Genomic DNA, 17,183 nt, shown 5'->3' with positions numbered 1-17,183 from the left:
TAATATTGTTTCACATTACTTAGAAAAGGAATGCCTTAGTATGCAATAGTATGGTTTATTTTATTTTTTTAATTTAAAAAAGGCATACTAACCACATACAGCTTACCTGAATGTTTTTTTTTTTTTTAATGAAGTCATTTTTTTTAAGTTCCTTACTATAGCCATTGTTTCTTCAAGGCTCACATGACGTCACCCTTTTAACCTTTTGTTTTGTGTTGAGGTCCCCTTATTGCATTGTACTTGATCATTAAAAGAAAAGCAAAAAGAAAAATGCCTTACTGTACAAGCGTCCATGGTCGTGGGCTGTGTGGACCCTGGATGACCTCAAATATAGCGAACAAAAACAAGCAAACCAGCAAAGATGAAGCACCATCGCCACAGGCTATTTCCCCCTTTTTTTTTGCGTGGGGAGCAGGGTCAGCTTCACGCGGGTCCATAATTTGTTTCTCTTGACCTAGTTTTTGGCACCTTCTCTATGCCCGGTGCTGCTGCAGCAGCATAGAAGAAGAATGGAAGACGGTAACAAATTTTGCTCAATAAATTACCCATCACTCATCAATCTATCTTCCTTTCACCCACTGCAGTCATTTGATCCATGTATCGAATAAACAGGCGTATGTGACACATTTACAATAAATTTTATTCGGAGGCCACAGCTCTTGCATATTACAACTGTTAGCGTTCAGAAGGCAAAAAGAAAAGAAAAAGAAAAGCAATTATGAATCCACCAGCTAAATGACACAGAAAACTGGAGAGAGAGAAAATAAAAAGTGTTTGGGAAGGGTTGGAACCCACAGGCATGCAGCGATGGCTCAGAATGCAATGTACAGCATTTTATATTTATATATATTTATATCATATATACAGAACAACAGTGAGACCCAAACAAATGCCAGACATTTCATTCCACACAGTTACACAACAAAGACGGACCAACTTTTTTTTTTTGTCATTCTTTAAAAAAAAAAAAACATTTTTTTCTTTTTTCTCTGTAAAAATGCAACTCAATTAAAATAGAACCTGTTTTCAAGACATCGTTTTTTTTTTTTCCTCTTTGAATGTGGAAATAAAAATAGAATCTCCCGAGTTATCAAAATGGAGCGAGAATGGAGACTATTGCATCCCCTCGTGCTGAGGCCGAAGGTCGAAGGTCAAAGCGCGTCTCGGACGAGCCGTCAACAAAACACGGAGGGTTCTTGGCACTCCCGAAGCAGTTGGTGTTCACTTGAAAACAGACAAAGAAAAAGGCTCCACGCACACACGCACACTCGTTGTCACGACAATGTACCATGAATGAATGGAGTACGACAAAGAAGCGCCATATACGTACGTAGTTTGCATTGGACAGGGGCGGGGGAGGTGGGGGTTGGGGGGGGGCACACTATTTAATCTCACTCAAACAAATGATTCTCCATATTGCTTAGTAACACATAGAAATGAATTTAGAAATGAATGAATCGGTGCTATCTTTATTATGACACAGCTAAACTGCCAATCAGTGGTTATTTTTTTCACACCTTTATTGTGTTTCTTCTGTTATAAGCACTATTTTTCCATTATGAATATTATTAGTTTATAGTTCCTTCATAGGCATTTCGAGCTGACAAAGAGGTCCTAGAGTGGCTATCTGAGTTGGTACATGCATCGGTTAACCAGGCTAAAGTCAAAAGTGTGTTTAAGAGGGCGGGGACGGGGGTGCGCCGCGTGGGCTCTAGTCGTCCTCCTCGTCTTCCTCATCGCTGTCCTTCATGGAGATGCCCTGCATGCCTCCTTCCCTCACCGAGGCCGTGGCCTCCTCCACGGTCAGCCGGTTGCGGACCGTGTCGTACATCTTGCTGTTCAGCGTCGAGTCCAGGACGCCCTGCAGGCGAAAGTCGCGGTATTTTTTCTGCAAGGGGCAAGAGCGGGGGAGGGCAGAGGTCAGCATTCGGCAAAGACACACTCTATTTTTCCGAAGTGGGGAGACGCAAATGTGAAGTGAATATTTTGAACTGGCACAAATACCTTCAAATGCATATTTGTAGGGAGGTATGTATTCGTGTATGAATTCATAAATATGTTTGAACAAACTTTCAAATCGTACTTGTAGTCCAAGGAAAATTTGGAATAAAGTTCATTCTGTCTCATATGACTAAATTCCCTGGTTCTTCTATCTCAGATGATTGTTTTTTTTATTTATGTCATGTAAACTGTTGCGCACATTGCACTTCTCTCATAATGTTGTTGGGTATAGACTTGCAAGTAAAAACAATACACTGTATATATTTCTTATCATTTGGCCTACCTTAATACCTGTATGTTTGAAAATGGAGTAAATGATGTTTTGAAATTATGTTTTGACAAAGATGGCAAATGGAAATTATGTAGCGCTGACAATAATGCAGGCAAAGGCCATAAAACAATTAAAAAAGAAAAAAAAAGGTTAATTGATTGAACCCTTGTGCATACACTTTGCAAACTAGACACATTGCATTTTTTCCTAATTTTGTAAATCTTTTAAAGGCGTAATAATTAGTCATTTATGAATATATTTTATATTTTATTTATGAATATATTTTTTTCCTTCAACCACTCAAATGTGTGTGGCATCAGTTCTAACTTTGCATTTATTAACACCCACTTTAAGACATAGCCATTAACTGGTCTCTACCGCCACCTACTGTCATGAGGTGAAACACAAGTCAACAAATAATTTTCTGTTTGCTAACATAGTTTGACCGCCGCGTAGCAGAATGTTGCAAAGAATGGCAGGAAAACCAATGTCATAAACGTTAACAAGTTCTGTCGAAAGTTGTGATGATAATGGTTTTATATGGTCCAAAATTTGGACAATGATTATTTTGGTACACATAATCTCGCACATCCAGCTGCAGTCACATAGAAGTGTCACAATCATTGCATTTTTTAATTCCGCATTTTGATCATCTGCTGGAAATTTTAGCTCAGTAGTGTTTTTGTTTTCCGATTGATTTTTTTAAGGATCTCATCCAAAAATCAAATGAATTTCCATAATTTGTAACATTCAAACACGTTTGAACATATTTCCAACGACGTCCGAGCGAGTTTGCCAGTCCAAACCTAAGCCTTGTCACCTTGGTGATCCTGATGAGGATCTTGAGCTGGTAGACGTGCAGCTGCTGGTCCATGCGCTCGGTGAGCCAGGTGCCCAGCAGGTTCATGGTGGCAGTGTACCATTGCTGAAAGACAAACAAAACTCTCTCCAGCAAGGACGGACGCACGTGTGGCACCAGATGTCTTGAAAAACAACAATCGCCAACCGCTGAGTGCCCCGCACTGGAAAAAGACATTTAACTCGTATTTCTACGTGAGGTCCTTCTACCACAAGATAAAACTACACCAAAAAAGTAATAACGATAAAACAAAAGAGGACATTCAATGAGAGATACCAGAAAAAAATACTATATATCAAATAAATTATATGTTGCATATTTTGTGACAAAAACATACAAAATATAGTTTGGAAAAAAGTCAAAGAATAACCCTAATGTAATATGTACATGAAGATAGTTGAATTATGAAGATAAACGTAATCATTGTTCAGTACTAAACTCAATTTTACGAAAACGTTTTAAAGCTGCAATTCACAAAAACGTTCAGTTTGGAGGAAAAAAAAATGTAATATTAATGACATATTATCAGGAAAAGCTGAAAAAGGTTCTGTGTTACAACAAACATATAAAATTATGAAACAAATGCAAGGATTTCAAATAGTTTTTCCACAATTAAGATAACAGAATTGTGAATAAATTTATATTACTATTACACCACAACACAAGGGGAAAAAAAAGTTTTTAAAGCGATAGAATGGCTATAACAAGCTAAGGAACCATTACTGGACATCAAAATATTAAAAGTTGTAATTCTACAAGACAAGCAGTGGTGCAAAAAAGTTACAAAAGTGTTTTTGGATTTTCACAAAGCAGCAAATGCGGAGAAGCGCTCCACTCTCAGCAATCATTTTTGGGTAAGATCTTGTTGACAAAATTGTTCAATAAATGGTGATATCAAAACAGAGAAAAAAAAAGAAATCACTTATATTGGACAGTTAAAACGGACTAGACATGAAGCAATTTAGCTTGCACCCCTTTTTATTTTTGTGTTTCCCAGAAGTGGGTTATTACCCTATTCTAATGTACTGAATGATTATTTTAGTGAGGACTACAACAGCTGCAACAAGAAGCACTTTACGTGCCTTTTATTATGCAGCAACGACTTCATCGAGTGTTTTTATGGCCCATAAACAGGGAAATTCACATCATGTTTTAATGTATGAGCGCTTTTCTGTGTGGAGCACATCTCAACGAGTCGTTCCAGAGATGCTGTCAGGCAACTTACCGGTCGACGACTGACGGTCTTAATGCTGTTGATATTGATCTCAGCTCTGACAAACCCACATAAAAGAAATACCCCATTTGAATTTCGGCTGCATGCTCGGCAATGCAACTCAATCGCTCGATTTGGAACTCTTTGAAATTTAAATCTCGAGTGCACCGCCGCCATTGGAAAGGCCGGCCAATCAGAAATGCCATCAAACTTTCACAGCAAAAACGAATGCCAGGCCAACAAATTTGGACCACTGGAAATAGGAAATTTAGGTTTGGCAGTTAATTGCATTTTTTTGTATTTATATTTTTGGAATATGGAAAATTAGCATCTATCTATCTATCTATCTATCTATATATATATATATATATATATATATATATATATATATATATATATATATATATATATATATATATATATATATATATATGTGTGTGTGTGTGTGTGTGTGAAAGCTAAGCTAACACTCCCACGTTAGCTTTCAGCCATACTATCACTCAGTGAGTTTTCCATCCTATCAAACATGATTGATCCACTGAGCGGTGATGCCCGCCGCTGCTTATTTGTTATTGAAATAGAAAGATATGATGTCATAAGATGGCGTTTGCTTACTTTTCCTACATGAATCTCTGACGTAAACGTACATTTGCAGTCTTTGTCAAAAGTCGCAAATGTACGCAGCTCAGTAGACGTGAAAGAACTCTTTTTTTCATTGATACATCTGCATCGTAAATGAGCATCTTAGTTATTTTTAATGTCGACGGAAAATTGGCTTTCAAGTCATGGGATCTAGAAATGCCCTCTGCAAAATCAGCACCTTTTCTCTGCAGAATCAACAATTTTTCTCTACAGATTCCTGCGAGGGATCGAAAATGATCTATAGGAAGAGAAAGGCTTGAATCAGGGAGATTACCAAAAACCCGATGGCCACTTTGTCAGAGCTGCAGCAGTTTCAGAAAACAACCATATTTACTGAACTCCATCAAATAGGTCTGTATGCTAGACTGGCCAGATGGAATTTATACTTTTGAAAAATTAAAAAAAAAAAAGACCATCTATAGAGTGCCAAATGGCATTTTGAGTAATCTCAGACCACAAGAATTCTTGCGTCTGATGAGACAAAGATTTACATACTGTACATGTAATGTAAAAAAAAAAATGTGCAAAAAGTGAACCACTATGAATGCTTTTTGGATGCACCGTAATATTGTTGCGCCAAGCTGGTTTTGCATGAGTCGCAGACTGTACTGTCTTTGTTATTGCCCACATCAGTCACGTTTATCCGCATCGCTCGGTATGCGGCAGGCCTTAGTAGCACGCAGTCATAGTCATAATAAGCCAATTGGGCCTTTAGATGAATTAAAAAAGGGTGCCTACTTGGCATTCCTCACTTTGGAAGATATTTAAGAATTAATCGTGCAAAGTGGTCAATTCATTTGCCAGACGCTGAAAACGGGCACGTGCATACAAAACTGCAAATTAAGCGGAAGGAAGGAGAATATGCTGATTGCACCACATAAATGGGCCATCAATCGTAGTAGAACGGTGGCCACGGAGTTTAGAGGTTTAAAAAAAAAATGAAAAGGTGAGCTTTTATCGGCAAAAAGAAAGTAGGAATGAGCGTGAGTAAATGGTGCGCAGGCGGGGCGGAAGCAGTGCTATTGTCGTGTACCTTCTCCCCGTTTTTTCCCCACACTCGGTTAGCGTTTGAGGCTACAAGAGAACAGCACTTACAGCAAGTTGAAATCAGACCTCCCACAAGTTCGATAGCTTTCCCTGGGTCCAAATCAAATAAGGCTGGTCGCGTCCGCCGGTCGGCTTTCACCTGAATTTGCTAAGGTGAATGGATGGAGGGTTTTTGGATCTCAAAGAGGGGGTGCGTAGGGGAGCGGGTTCCGGGTTTATGCAGACGCCTGTCCACTTGACAGTCGAGTCGAGCGTGCAGTGCATGCAGACCTGGTTGCGGGTGTGTGCGTGCTGAGGAAGAGACTGCTCTAGGGTATGTGTGCAAAATGAGCCACAAGTCTGAGGAAGAGGGTCATGCTAGAAGATGTACACAGGAAGATTATTTGACTCCAAAAAAATACATGCCAACCAACATAATGTGAGAAAACAACGCAACACTAGAGATAAGTGCCACTTTTTTCACTTCTTGGCTCGCCAGTGGCTCTATTGACGTGACCTTGGTACATTTTCTGAGCTCCATTTTTACAGCAATTCCACCCTCCTGTGTCAAGTGTGAACATTTCCTGACAGAAAATTCACACCTGACACCTAACCTGCCAAAACTACACTGTCAAAAAACACTGTGGAATATAGTCAATTTCATTTTGTCAGGTGGTTGATTGCACGCGATCAAATCCTTTGGATCCATATACATTATATGGCTAGATGTAAATGTTGTATCATTATTGTATCAGTATTAAACGATAGTTATATTGTTTTGGTAATTGATGCCCAGCTAACAGCTTTAACAGGAATGTCTTTCAATTTTACAGCTGTGTAAAAGTATTGTTATGTTGTTATTATATTATATTATATTATATTATATTATATTATATTATATTATATTATATTATATTATATTCAATTGATTAGCTTGTTAGCAAGCTCTGCAGGAGCTTGAAAATGATCCTAATCATTTGAATCAGGTGTGTTGGAGAGAAAAGGTTTGAAAACATGCAGGATTAGCCCTCGAAGACTTGAGTTCTTTCGACACTTGTGATTTATCGAGTCCAGTATAGCTGCCAGGCAAGTTTTTTAGCTCATGGGAGGGAGCACCCGAAGCCAGCTGGAACAGAACCCTGGTCCCTTAACTGTGAGGTGGACGTGCTAACCACTGTGCCACTGAGCCACCTATATTATGTTATCTTATATTATATTGTATTTTACTACGATTAAAACCATGTGTGAAAAAAATACAACAAAATACACGATGTAAAATGTAAACTGCACTGAAACACACATGGTATGTTGAATTTACTTATTTTTTTATTGGTCAAGCCAATGTACAAAATAAAGTCTTCTTTATCATGATACATTGAGGTAGATGTATATTCCAAATGAAAGGAAAATGCTTTTTTTCATGCAACCATAGTGTAGTTTATGTATGACTTTGTTATTTACGTGATATTACGGCATAGCCTTTTTCCTAGACTCCTCATTGTTGTAATTCTGACTTTTTCAAGGCCTCTGATTGGCTGAAATAGCCCTCTTGACTTTTGAGTCGCCTCCTTGTTTCGCATACAGCGCCCCCTTTTGCTCTGGCATGCATTCATCAGCCTGTGATGAATGTGTTTTGATTCGTATTTCCAGGTCTTTTGATGCCGCAGCGGATACAAATGACTTGCATAAGCATGGCCATAAAACACTCACATGAAAAAAGAGGAACTGCTGTAAAAATAGCCTGAAGAAAGAATATTTACATAACCCGTAAATAAAGCCACTGCAGTTTTTTTTCCACTAGAGGAGGCAGCAGGAACGGTGTTAATAAGAAGAGACCAAAAGGGTTGAAATAAGAGAGATCGAGTAGAGTCAGCGCAACATCGAAGGATGGCTTTGACGTGCATGCAAAATTTGATGGATGGAAATGCATTCAGATGAGAAGCAAAAAGGAAAGTCATGGAAAAACAAAATGACACCTAAAGTCGCTCTAAAAACGCGGCTTTGACTTGAGAAAAAGTCACCAGAGAAAGTTGAACATGACTTTTTTTTTTTTTTTTGACAGAGGAAGGGGAGGCACACAGAGGACACCAGGAGGAAGTGAGGACACAGACACGGGAGGAGCCCGGCTTGGGCCTCCTCGCACACAAAAGCCGAGCCACTCCAAAAATAAGAAAACCAAACATACATCAAATCAAACACGAACAAAAACAGATTCGTCCGGCACGCGACTCCCGCACAAAACGTCGACGTGTCAACCCAACTCACTTCCTCACAAAGGCCGCGGCGGCGCAGCGGAAACGTGCGCCTCGACAGATAGGTTCGGAATGACGTGAAAGCACACACAACACGGCAATATGTGTCGTCGAAACCACACATGGAGGACACATTGCTGTCAATGTATCCCGTCAGGATTATGTTTGACTAAGCCAGTGCTCTCTTCGCCCTCCAACACATGAAAACCTGCCTTGCGAGCCCACCGCCGTTACAGTTTTGCATCTCCGCCATAAGGCTCCTCATGTGTCTTCCTCGTTCACTAAGCATGCACTATGTTCTTTCCAGAGAGCACTGCTTCATATAATCCTTTGTTTGTTTGTTTTTTCTTTTTGCTTTGATGGACTCTTTGTAAATAAAAGCTTGCTGTCGTTCTTTTGGAGAGACAAAGGCCCAAAAGCACTGTGGCAATGCAGACCGGAATGCAGAGGGCAGCGGCTGAGTTTGACAGAGAAAGAGAGAAGAGGACAGAGAGGACAGGAAGAAACACATTTCCTGCTCGCGAGGAAAACCAAAATGGGACTTATCCCCCTCTGCCCTGTTGTTTTGCCACATTCTGTAGGCCCCCCTCCCTGCTTGAGCGGAGGAGACGGCATCTTACTTACATCAAATAACCTTTCTATATACACCTCCTCATTGACCTTATCACGCAGCATGTCCTGAGAGTGGCGGACGAAGGTCACGTAGCCGTCGGCCACGTCCATGCCGGGTTTCTGCAACACAAGCACGCGGCCGGCTGACTTACTGTGGTAAAGCCCCGGAAGCAGGGAGGCGGCTCAAAAGTCAAGAGTGCGGGCGGTGTGCAAAGGGAGATTGTGACTTACAGGTACGTCCACGTACTTTGAGGCAGCTTTCACCTGCAAACGTAACCAAAGAAGTCAAAGATGCCAACTATTTCAAAGGAACTCGTCAACTTATTCAATCCCGAAGATGTATTTTACGTTTTTTTTTTTTTTAAGAGTTCAGACATTCCACCATAATTAGATCTTTTACATTTCTTTTTCAGGTGTTTGGCAAGAGGAGACTCTAAAAATGGCTGGCATTTAGTAAATTAAGTACATAAAGTAATCAAGTACGAGCAATTGATTACTTTGGGTAATTGAGAAAAAATGGTCTTGTAATCAAGTACTATAGTGCTTATCTTAGGATATAAAGTTTAAATTTGAAGTTTAAATTTGAGTCCAAACAGTCAATCCAAGGTACTTATTTTTTTTTTCAAAGTGTTTGACAAAAGGGGGGCCTTAAAAATGTCTGGTAAACAGTGAAATGAATGAATTAAGTAGCAAGTAATTATCTTCATTAATTAAATACTAAATAAATCAATTACTTTAGGTATTACTTACTTTAAATGTTAAAGTACCTAAAGCACTTCATTTAAAACCGAATTGCCCATTAATGACCATAAAGTAAATTATCATTTTAATGTATATAATAAGTTATTAGAGCACAACATTCAAAAGTCAAATTTATACTTAAAAGAGAATAAAATATTCAGTGACTCGGTTTAGGCGATCTTTTTAGGAAAAAATAATGTAATCCATAAAATGACTTGTTATCAATACAAAGTATTATTTTCAAACAGCTTACCGTGAATGAGAGGAATGAGGAGAACAGCGTGCCTTCATCGTATCTGGAAATCTTTGCCAACACGCCCTCCAGAATGGCGACAAACTAATCGAAAGAAGAAAAAATAAATCATTTAATCAGTGGAAAGTATGTCATGACTGCGGCACGTCACCTCACACCTTTGCAACCAGGAGCTGAATCATGTCTCGCACACTGTCCTCAATCAATTCATCTATTTGTGAGCTGAACTGTTTCTGCAAAGTGAAAAATCATCAACAAAGTTATCAAAGATAGTTTAGTTGTATTGGAGAAAATTCGAAAAAAGTGGGGTACACACATACCAATTAAATTTGGTCATTTGCAAATGTATCCCTCGTGAAATATCAATTGCTTTGCAGTTTTTAATGGGCTTTTAATTTGCTTTATCATGTCATATAGGATTGATCATTTTCCCAGGTGTAGTTTTGCAGGTCCATCTTTTCCAGGTTTCCGAGTCTAGTTTTCGAGTCTTGGTTTTGATGAGGTTCCAATGGAATTTTGTTGAAGACTTGTTACTTTTGCACTTCCATGTCCTGTCTGCTTCTGGGTCCAAAATCAGCTACTCGTGTGACGGGAGGGGGCTCGGGGTGCGGGATTTACAATTTTAATTAAAGGATCTTGTAAATATGTCTTTAGTTTTGCATTTTCCAACAATGTGAATGCCTCATATGACCCATGCTGTCTCTCGCGGGTCAATCTTAGTACTCCGACAGACACCCGGTTTTATTGTTTGGGTGCGATCATCTTGAGTATGTTTCGTAAGGAGCAGCAAAAACACACTTGCTGAATTGTTACTCACAGCATGAGGGTCTTTGACGTTTTAAAAAAAGGTTTAAAATCAGTACATGTGTACTCCGCTGAAGTAAAAATATTGATTTACTTTGTTTTTTTCCTTGCTAACCTCCTGGCCCATCTCCATCGCACACAGTTTGGCGGACTGGTCTTTAGCGTCCACCATCACATTGAACATGGTGCACAATGTCGGAGAAATGCGGAAATCTGTCGACTTACTGCTTTTTGCCAGTTTGGACTCAAACGCCATCCTTGTTCTGTTTGGAAGGCAAGCGGGATATTGAAGACACTACATAATACACATGGCTTTCTTCTTATTCATTTCTTACTTTTTTTTACTATTACTTTCTTCTTAATAGTTTTACCTCTCACTTTACAATTAATCACGTCAAATGTGAACTAGAAGTATTATGCGTGCATATTCAGCTTATCATTTCAAGAGGACTCGTCATTAATCTTTCTCTTTATCTCCATCACATACCGCTTGACGCAATTCTCAATCATGTTGCTGGACATGAGCTTGATGCGACTCTCCAGGTGTTTGGCAAATTCCTCCTCGGGCCAGTGGAGGTCCCGGATGAAGGTCTGGAGGGCGTCCAGCTTCCAGAACAGGTCCTCGGATGTCCCGGAGCCGTTGCTGTCATTGAATCACACGTACGTGTCAAAGGTCGGACCAGACAGAGGGCGGAGGGGTGAAAGGTCAGGGTAAGAGGGAAGGAGGTGTTGAACGATGCTGCTCCTCGCCACCTGAGAAGTCGTTTGACTTTTTGGACATACACTGACTGGTCCGTCCAAATTTGTGCATGTGTGGACGGTCAGTGTACGGGTGGGGAGGAGCGGGAACTTCACAGTAACAAATCAATCAATAATCATGCTCTCCGGTATGATTATTGATCGGGGTGTGAGGTGGCCACATGCGGGTTCAAATTACTGCAGCTACAGCATTGAGTCACAAAGGGAATGGCGGCATGAGAGAGGACATCTCAGATGGTGCTTTGTGGTGGGATTCTCCCAAATGGTCATGTCCTCTCTCAGCGTCCATGTCCCCAAGCTGCTGGGGCCCCGGGAAGAACTACCAGACACACCATGCAGACCCTCTCGGGCCAGCCCCAGTGGAATATGTTGGGCAAGTGCTGCCGGGATGGACGGTGATAAAACAGACAGACGCCGCCCTTTTTACCGTCATCTCAACCTCTGCCCTGCCCGCTCCGTCCGGCCCGCCATCTCAGCACCCAATTATATTCCCAGTCAGGCAGTCACAAAGGTCATAAAACCACTAAAACACAAGTCTGAACTCCACATGGAGGTGTCTGGTTTTGCAAATGATCTCAGAAGCGTGATTTTTTGTTTTTGTTTTGTTTTTTTTTCTGCATCATAAATCACTAGACAGCCTGGGGGAAACATACAACGTGTATATACTGCATGCAGAAATGTACAGTATATACATGACTTATTTCAGGGGGCTTGGGAGTGTTGGGGCCTGCAACTGCATCATCACATCTCAAGCTCAACGGCATGCATGTTGAGACAAATGACCTTCTCTATTCTCAGAGTCCTTGGCATGAACATGAACTGCTTGACGGTAAAATCAGATGGCACGATCAAAGCAGAATTGTCTGATAATTGAAGGGCAGCATCTTAAGAATCTGTAATAAAGCAGATTAACTAACGTTGGGCCAGATAGGACAGCTGTAGCACTCGTAGCTAACGTTAGTCAGGCATGTAAATTGACAGATCACATTATTTTCCTAGTGTTTAGAATGTACAGTACCAATTAAAGTTTGGAAGCACCTACGCATTGTAATTGCACAAACACCGAACTGAAAGTTATTCTGGGTCATAAAGCTGCTATGCATTTGTTGCTATGCAGTGGTAGTGGCCATGTAATCTCAACAGTGGACACAAACGAATAGGCTGGTAAAGTCCTGTGTGTACTGTTGTGATGGCAACTTATTCCTTGGTGTATAAGTTGACATGCAGTTGTTATGGTCCTTTAGCTTGCTTAACTATGTCACATAAGATTGATTTCATGGTATTCAAGCTTGAGGTTCTCAGTGACACATGGTCAGGACAGCAAGCAGTTAAGTCAAGGTGTCTACCTGGATTCCTTCCAACTTAGAGCCTGAGAAGGTTTTCAATTCTAGTTCCTGAGTCTAGTTTTCATGTCAAGAAGTCTTCCTTCCAGTTCTTTTTTTCCATGTTTCCGACTCTAGTTTCCAAGTCTAGTTTTCAAAGTGTAGTTTCCTTAGGTCACTGTGGTTATGTTAGATGTTAGATTTTGTGTATGAAGACTTTCTACTTTTCCATTTCCGTGTCCTGTCCGCTTCTAGGTCCAGCATTGACTGAGAAAATACAAAGATGTACAAATCTGCAGATTGGGAAAATGTGCCTATTTAAACTTTAGTCAGAATTATAAAATATATTCTTTTTTGTTAAGATGTAATATTTCATAATATCTAAGGCTTAATTCAAGGATATTTTTAAATCACAAAGGGGACAAGAGATTCAATTAGATGGTGTTTCCAAACTTTTGACTGGTACTGTTTTATATTATGAATTCCACTTCTGCCAATGATGTCTTTGTAATTAACAAGTGCAGTCAATTTCTATTAAAAAGACCAATTTCAGATCATATTTATTTTATGCCATCAGGTCAACTCGTGGAGTATAAAAATTGAACACCAGTAGGTCATTAATGCCGCTTAAAAGGGGAATCCAAATTTTTTCAATATATTCCCAAATGTGGGCATCTTCATACCAAGGCATTCTCCGTTTGCTCAGTAAAGCTAGAGTGAACTAGTTGAATACACACTCAGAGTCATATATAGCAGCCATCCACGACGGGGTTGAAAAGCTAGGCATTTGTGGAAGGTTAACTGACAGTCCCGCTACTGGAACTGGCAGATTTGGTACTTTGGGAATTTGGAGGTTGACATTTGGTAGATTCACATTGGGCAGATTACTTGTTAAACTCCTGCAGAAAAGACAGACAAAAAGAAACAACAAGAACAAAAAGAACATAACAGTGGTGTGGGAGCGGCAGAAAGCCATGTGACACTCATTACTCAACGTAAAGATTTGAAAACAACACATGTAAACAAATGCACACTGTATGAAAAGACCTACAGCTGGACTCACATACAGTATAAAAAGAAGCAAATGTCATAGTACTAAAAACGGATTTTTTTTATGCTCATTCTCTAACGCTTATTCTATAAAATAAATACAAATAAATATAAAACACAGAAGTGAAATTGTGAAAGCCACGACAAATGATAAACAAGAGCAATGGACTAGAGGCCTTTTTTGTTCCTGGCAACATGTCAAAAGTAAAAATTATGAAGGTTAGTGTGCACAAAACAAAACAAAACAAAAACATATTAGGCATCAGCCTCACTCCAATGTACCGTAGAGAAATGGCTAAGACACATCCATTAGTCAGAGGTGACAAATGAGTTTCACAGTAAATAAAGAATTTCTCTGTAATGTTAAAAAAAAATGCATGTATTGTTCATGAAGTTCGAGAAGCTTGGATGAGCCTAACAAATACTCTCACAAATGGCTGTCTGTCCCAGATTAGCATAAAAAAAGGGGTTAGAGAGACAGGAGAGAAGAAATCCTACAGATGATCTACAAAGACATAGGCTTCTTACTTTACAGGCTCCCAGGACTCCCGCTCAAAGCCCTTGTGAATTGACTGTGCGATGGAGGACTCCATCAGATCCACATATCTAACCACCAGAGGAGCATACAGATCCTGGAGGTGCTTGTGGAATTTTCCATTGCACAGATGATCTACATAGAGAAGGACAGGGAAAAGAAAGAAAAATCCTTTAGAAGGCTCATCTTTGTAACTCAATATGGATGGATGGATGGTAGATAGATAGATAGATAGATAGATAGAGATAGATAGATAGATAGATAGATAGATAGATAGATAGATAGATAGATAGATAGATAGATAGATAGATAGATAGATAGATAGATAGATAGATAGATAGATAGATAGATAGATAGATAGATAGATAGATAGATAGATAGATAGATAGATAGATAGATAGATAGATAGATAGATATGATGCAAAAATCTTACAGTCTGTCCGGAGGAAATCGTTCAGAAGCTGGAAAAGCGGGAAACTGTCCCAGCTCTCGGGTGACTGGATCTCCAGGGCGGCATCCATGTCGATGGCGTAGAGGGCCAGGAAGTTTTCGGCATGCTCCACCATGAGGTCAGTCCACCATGCAAACGCCTGCAGAGACAGTCAAAGGAAATAGGAAGCAGGTGAAACGGGACAAAGGAGGGAGGTGCAATCGGGCACTCTGATTGTGAGGAAGAAAACCTCCTGGATCCTGTTCAACATGTTTACAGATTATTCTTTCATATCTGTGTCAAATATACACAACTTGGATATAGATTTGTTTGCCTGCTTCTGACATATTTGCAAGGTACTCAAATAAGCTTTAAAGACTACCACAGTATGAATACACCTGTATGTTTGGATACACAAAGAATGTTTGCTATTCACAAATTCACCTATTAATATTTTTTTTTTCCCGTGGTACCTATGTTCAGGAATAGTTTGGAACTGTGGTGCTACCAATGTGAAGATTTTTGACTAAACATGCAATTGCACACAGGAGAGCCAGAGCCGGATGCAAATTCGGGTCCTTTACACCGTGAGGCGGATGTGCTAACTCGTCTGCCACTGTGCCGCCCCATCAAAGCTTTGAAAGAAGTCATTTGTGTCAGAGAGGTATGCTGAAGTGATGCAAGTCTACGGGTGAGTTTTTTTAAACAAATCATCCATAAAGTTTAAACAATGTCCCATTTGCATTCAAAAGATTCTGAAATTAAATACATCCAAACTGAAACACTTAGCCTATCTGAGTAGTTCTTTGGCAAAAATGATGCCAGCAATGCAATAATTCAATATTAGACAGTGCCTTGGCCTAAGCGGCAAAACAGGTTGTAGGTGAGCTTTTTAGCAAATAACCAAGGATTTTTTTTCTTTTTATTGTTAGAAATAGAACATCCAAAACCAATATTTCAATGATATGCCAAAGCAATAATAAATGATTAAAAATCTGTGTATTCAAAATCAATATAATAATAGGTGAATTTGTCAATAGCGGTGTATTAATGAGCATAGAATTTGCACTGCAGCATTGAAACATACTAAGAGGAATAGTGATGGGACAAAACAATAGGAACACCTGTCAGTAGGATAGTGTTAATGCGATGCACCATGCGTGTAAGAGAACATGCCTAGTCACAGTGTATGAGCATGGGTGCATTTTGGTAGCTTCCTCCACTTTTTACTGTGTGGCATTGGCTGCGTTTACTCATGCAGTTGTGCAATTTCCCTACATGCGTTGCTGCCAAGCTGAGAAAAAAAATAGGCTGCGCCACAATCCACCAACCCCGATTGCGCTCATTACATGCACGCCGTCTTCCTCGGATCTTTTGTTTCGATGCGCATCGTCTCTGATTAGCAAAGTCAGACCTTCCATTCAGCCTTCTAGAATCCCTGGAAATCGTTCCGAAATAGGCCCTAATGCTTTGTGGCATCCCAGCGTGGCTCACCCACTTCTTACTTACCTGTCCACTTACTCACCGCCGAGAGCTGAAAAAAGCACTAGCGGTAGAAACAAGCGGCAAACAAGCTCTTCTCCAGCATGTTTAAAGAGAAATAAGCGGGGGGCGCTTAGTGGCAAATACTCAAAGGTGGTCGGACAGTCGACCTTTAGAAACATGGTGCGGGAGTTAGCAGCGGCCCTGGAGGTCTAATACCCGTTGCTCTACAGCGCTTGGTCAATGCAATCAGTCCAGAGGTGGACATGCACATGACTCGTTCAGTGTAATTACATACCTCTTTTCCCTGCACGGACAGGCATCAATCAGAGTGAAAACACAGGAAGATGACAAAGATTGTACTTTTGAGGGACTTCGCTTTGAGTGTATGCGTGTGTGTGGTGAACTTAGACAGCAGAAGGGGTGATGGAGAAGGAGGAGCTTAGTGGGGAGTAATGCTTGGACAAAGAGCGGACATTAATCGTCAGATGGAGAAGGAAGACATTTATGGTGGATCAAAGTCGGAGGTTCACATGGAGCATACCGGTTCAGCATGCTGTTGGGAGAGCAAGGAAAGCTCCTTATGACCCGATGAACATGCGTGATGATCACAGTCATGTTGCGCAAGCTCCTCTTATTCGCTTGGGTTACCGAGCCCACCTGTCGCGACAGCCTCAGCTACAGAGAAGGCGCCTCTTGCCATAGTGGCACGCATGCCATACAAAAAAGGGGAAGGGTTGGTGGGTTGGGTTTGTGCGTGACAGGGACTGAAGGGGGGGAAAGAAAATCCAAATACTGTACCGATTGATCTGCAGAGCTTGTGACTGCCGCCTGTCAAGCATATTCAAAGAGATACAATAAATCTGCTAGATCTGCATATTGTGGGAGGATCACACTGGATCATCATGCTTTGTCCTTTTGCAGCTATTGG

The 17,183-nt window shown here is 40.4% G+C and overlaps 1 protein-coding gene across 15 annotated transcripts in view; it reads right to left on the bottom strand.

Moving 5' to 3' along the window:
- Nucleotides 1-619: 619 nt before the first annotated feature.
- Nucleotides 620-17,183, bottom strand: part of cadpsb (Ca2+-dependent activator protein for secretion b) — a 73,973-nt gene continuing 57,409 nt past the window's right edge. For 5 of the 15 annotated variants that reach the window (XM_088424422.1, XM_088424426.1, XM_088424424.1 and 2 more), the window contains 12 exons: nucleotides 17,054-17,083; nucleotides 14,774-14,930; nucleotides 14,334-14,475; nucleotides 13,493-13,654; nucleotides 11,162-11,317; nucleotides 10,769-10,937; nucleotides 10,029-10,103; nucleotides 9,871-9,954; nucleotides 9,108-9,140; nucleotides 8,889-8,996; nucleotides 3,093-3,197; nucleotides 620-1,888 (listed from right to left, as the gene is read on the bottom strand). In XM_088424422.1, coding sequence (XP_088280548.1) covers nucleotides 1,712-1,888; nucleotides 3,093-3,197; nucleotides 8,889-8,996; nucleotides 9,108-9,140; nucleotides 9,871-9,954; nucleotides 10,029-10,103; nucleotides 10,769-10,937; nucleotides 11,162-11,317; nucleotides 13,493-13,654; nucleotides 14,334-14,475; nucleotides 14,774-14,930; nucleotides 17,054-17,083 — 1,398 coding nt within the window. In that variant the 3' untranslated portion in view covers nucleotides 620-1,711. The remainder of the gene's footprint in view (nucleotides 1,889-3,092; nucleotides 3,198-8,888; nucleotides 8,997-9,107; nucleotides 9,141-9,870; nucleotides 9,955-10,028; nucleotides 10,104-10,768; nucleotides 10,938-11,161; nucleotides 11,318-13,492; nucleotides 13,655-14,333; nucleotides 14,476-14,773; nucleotides 14,931-17,053; nucleotides 17,084-17,183) is intronic. The other 10 variants (XM_088424423.1, XM_088424425.1, XM_088424427.1 and 7 more) reach the window with 3 other exon arrangements.

This window comes from Hippichthys cyanospilos, chromosome 9 (genome assembly GCF_059441005.1).
Source record: "Hippichthys cyanospilos isolate Australia breed blue-spotted pipefish chromosome 9, RoL_Hcya_1.0, whole genome shotgun sequence".
Taxonomy (NCBI): Eukaryota; Metazoa; Chordata; class Actinopteri; order Syngnathiformes; family Syngnathidae; genus Hippichthys; species Hippichthys cyanospilos.
This window is presented reverse-complemented; position numbering and strand designations above follow the sequence as displayed.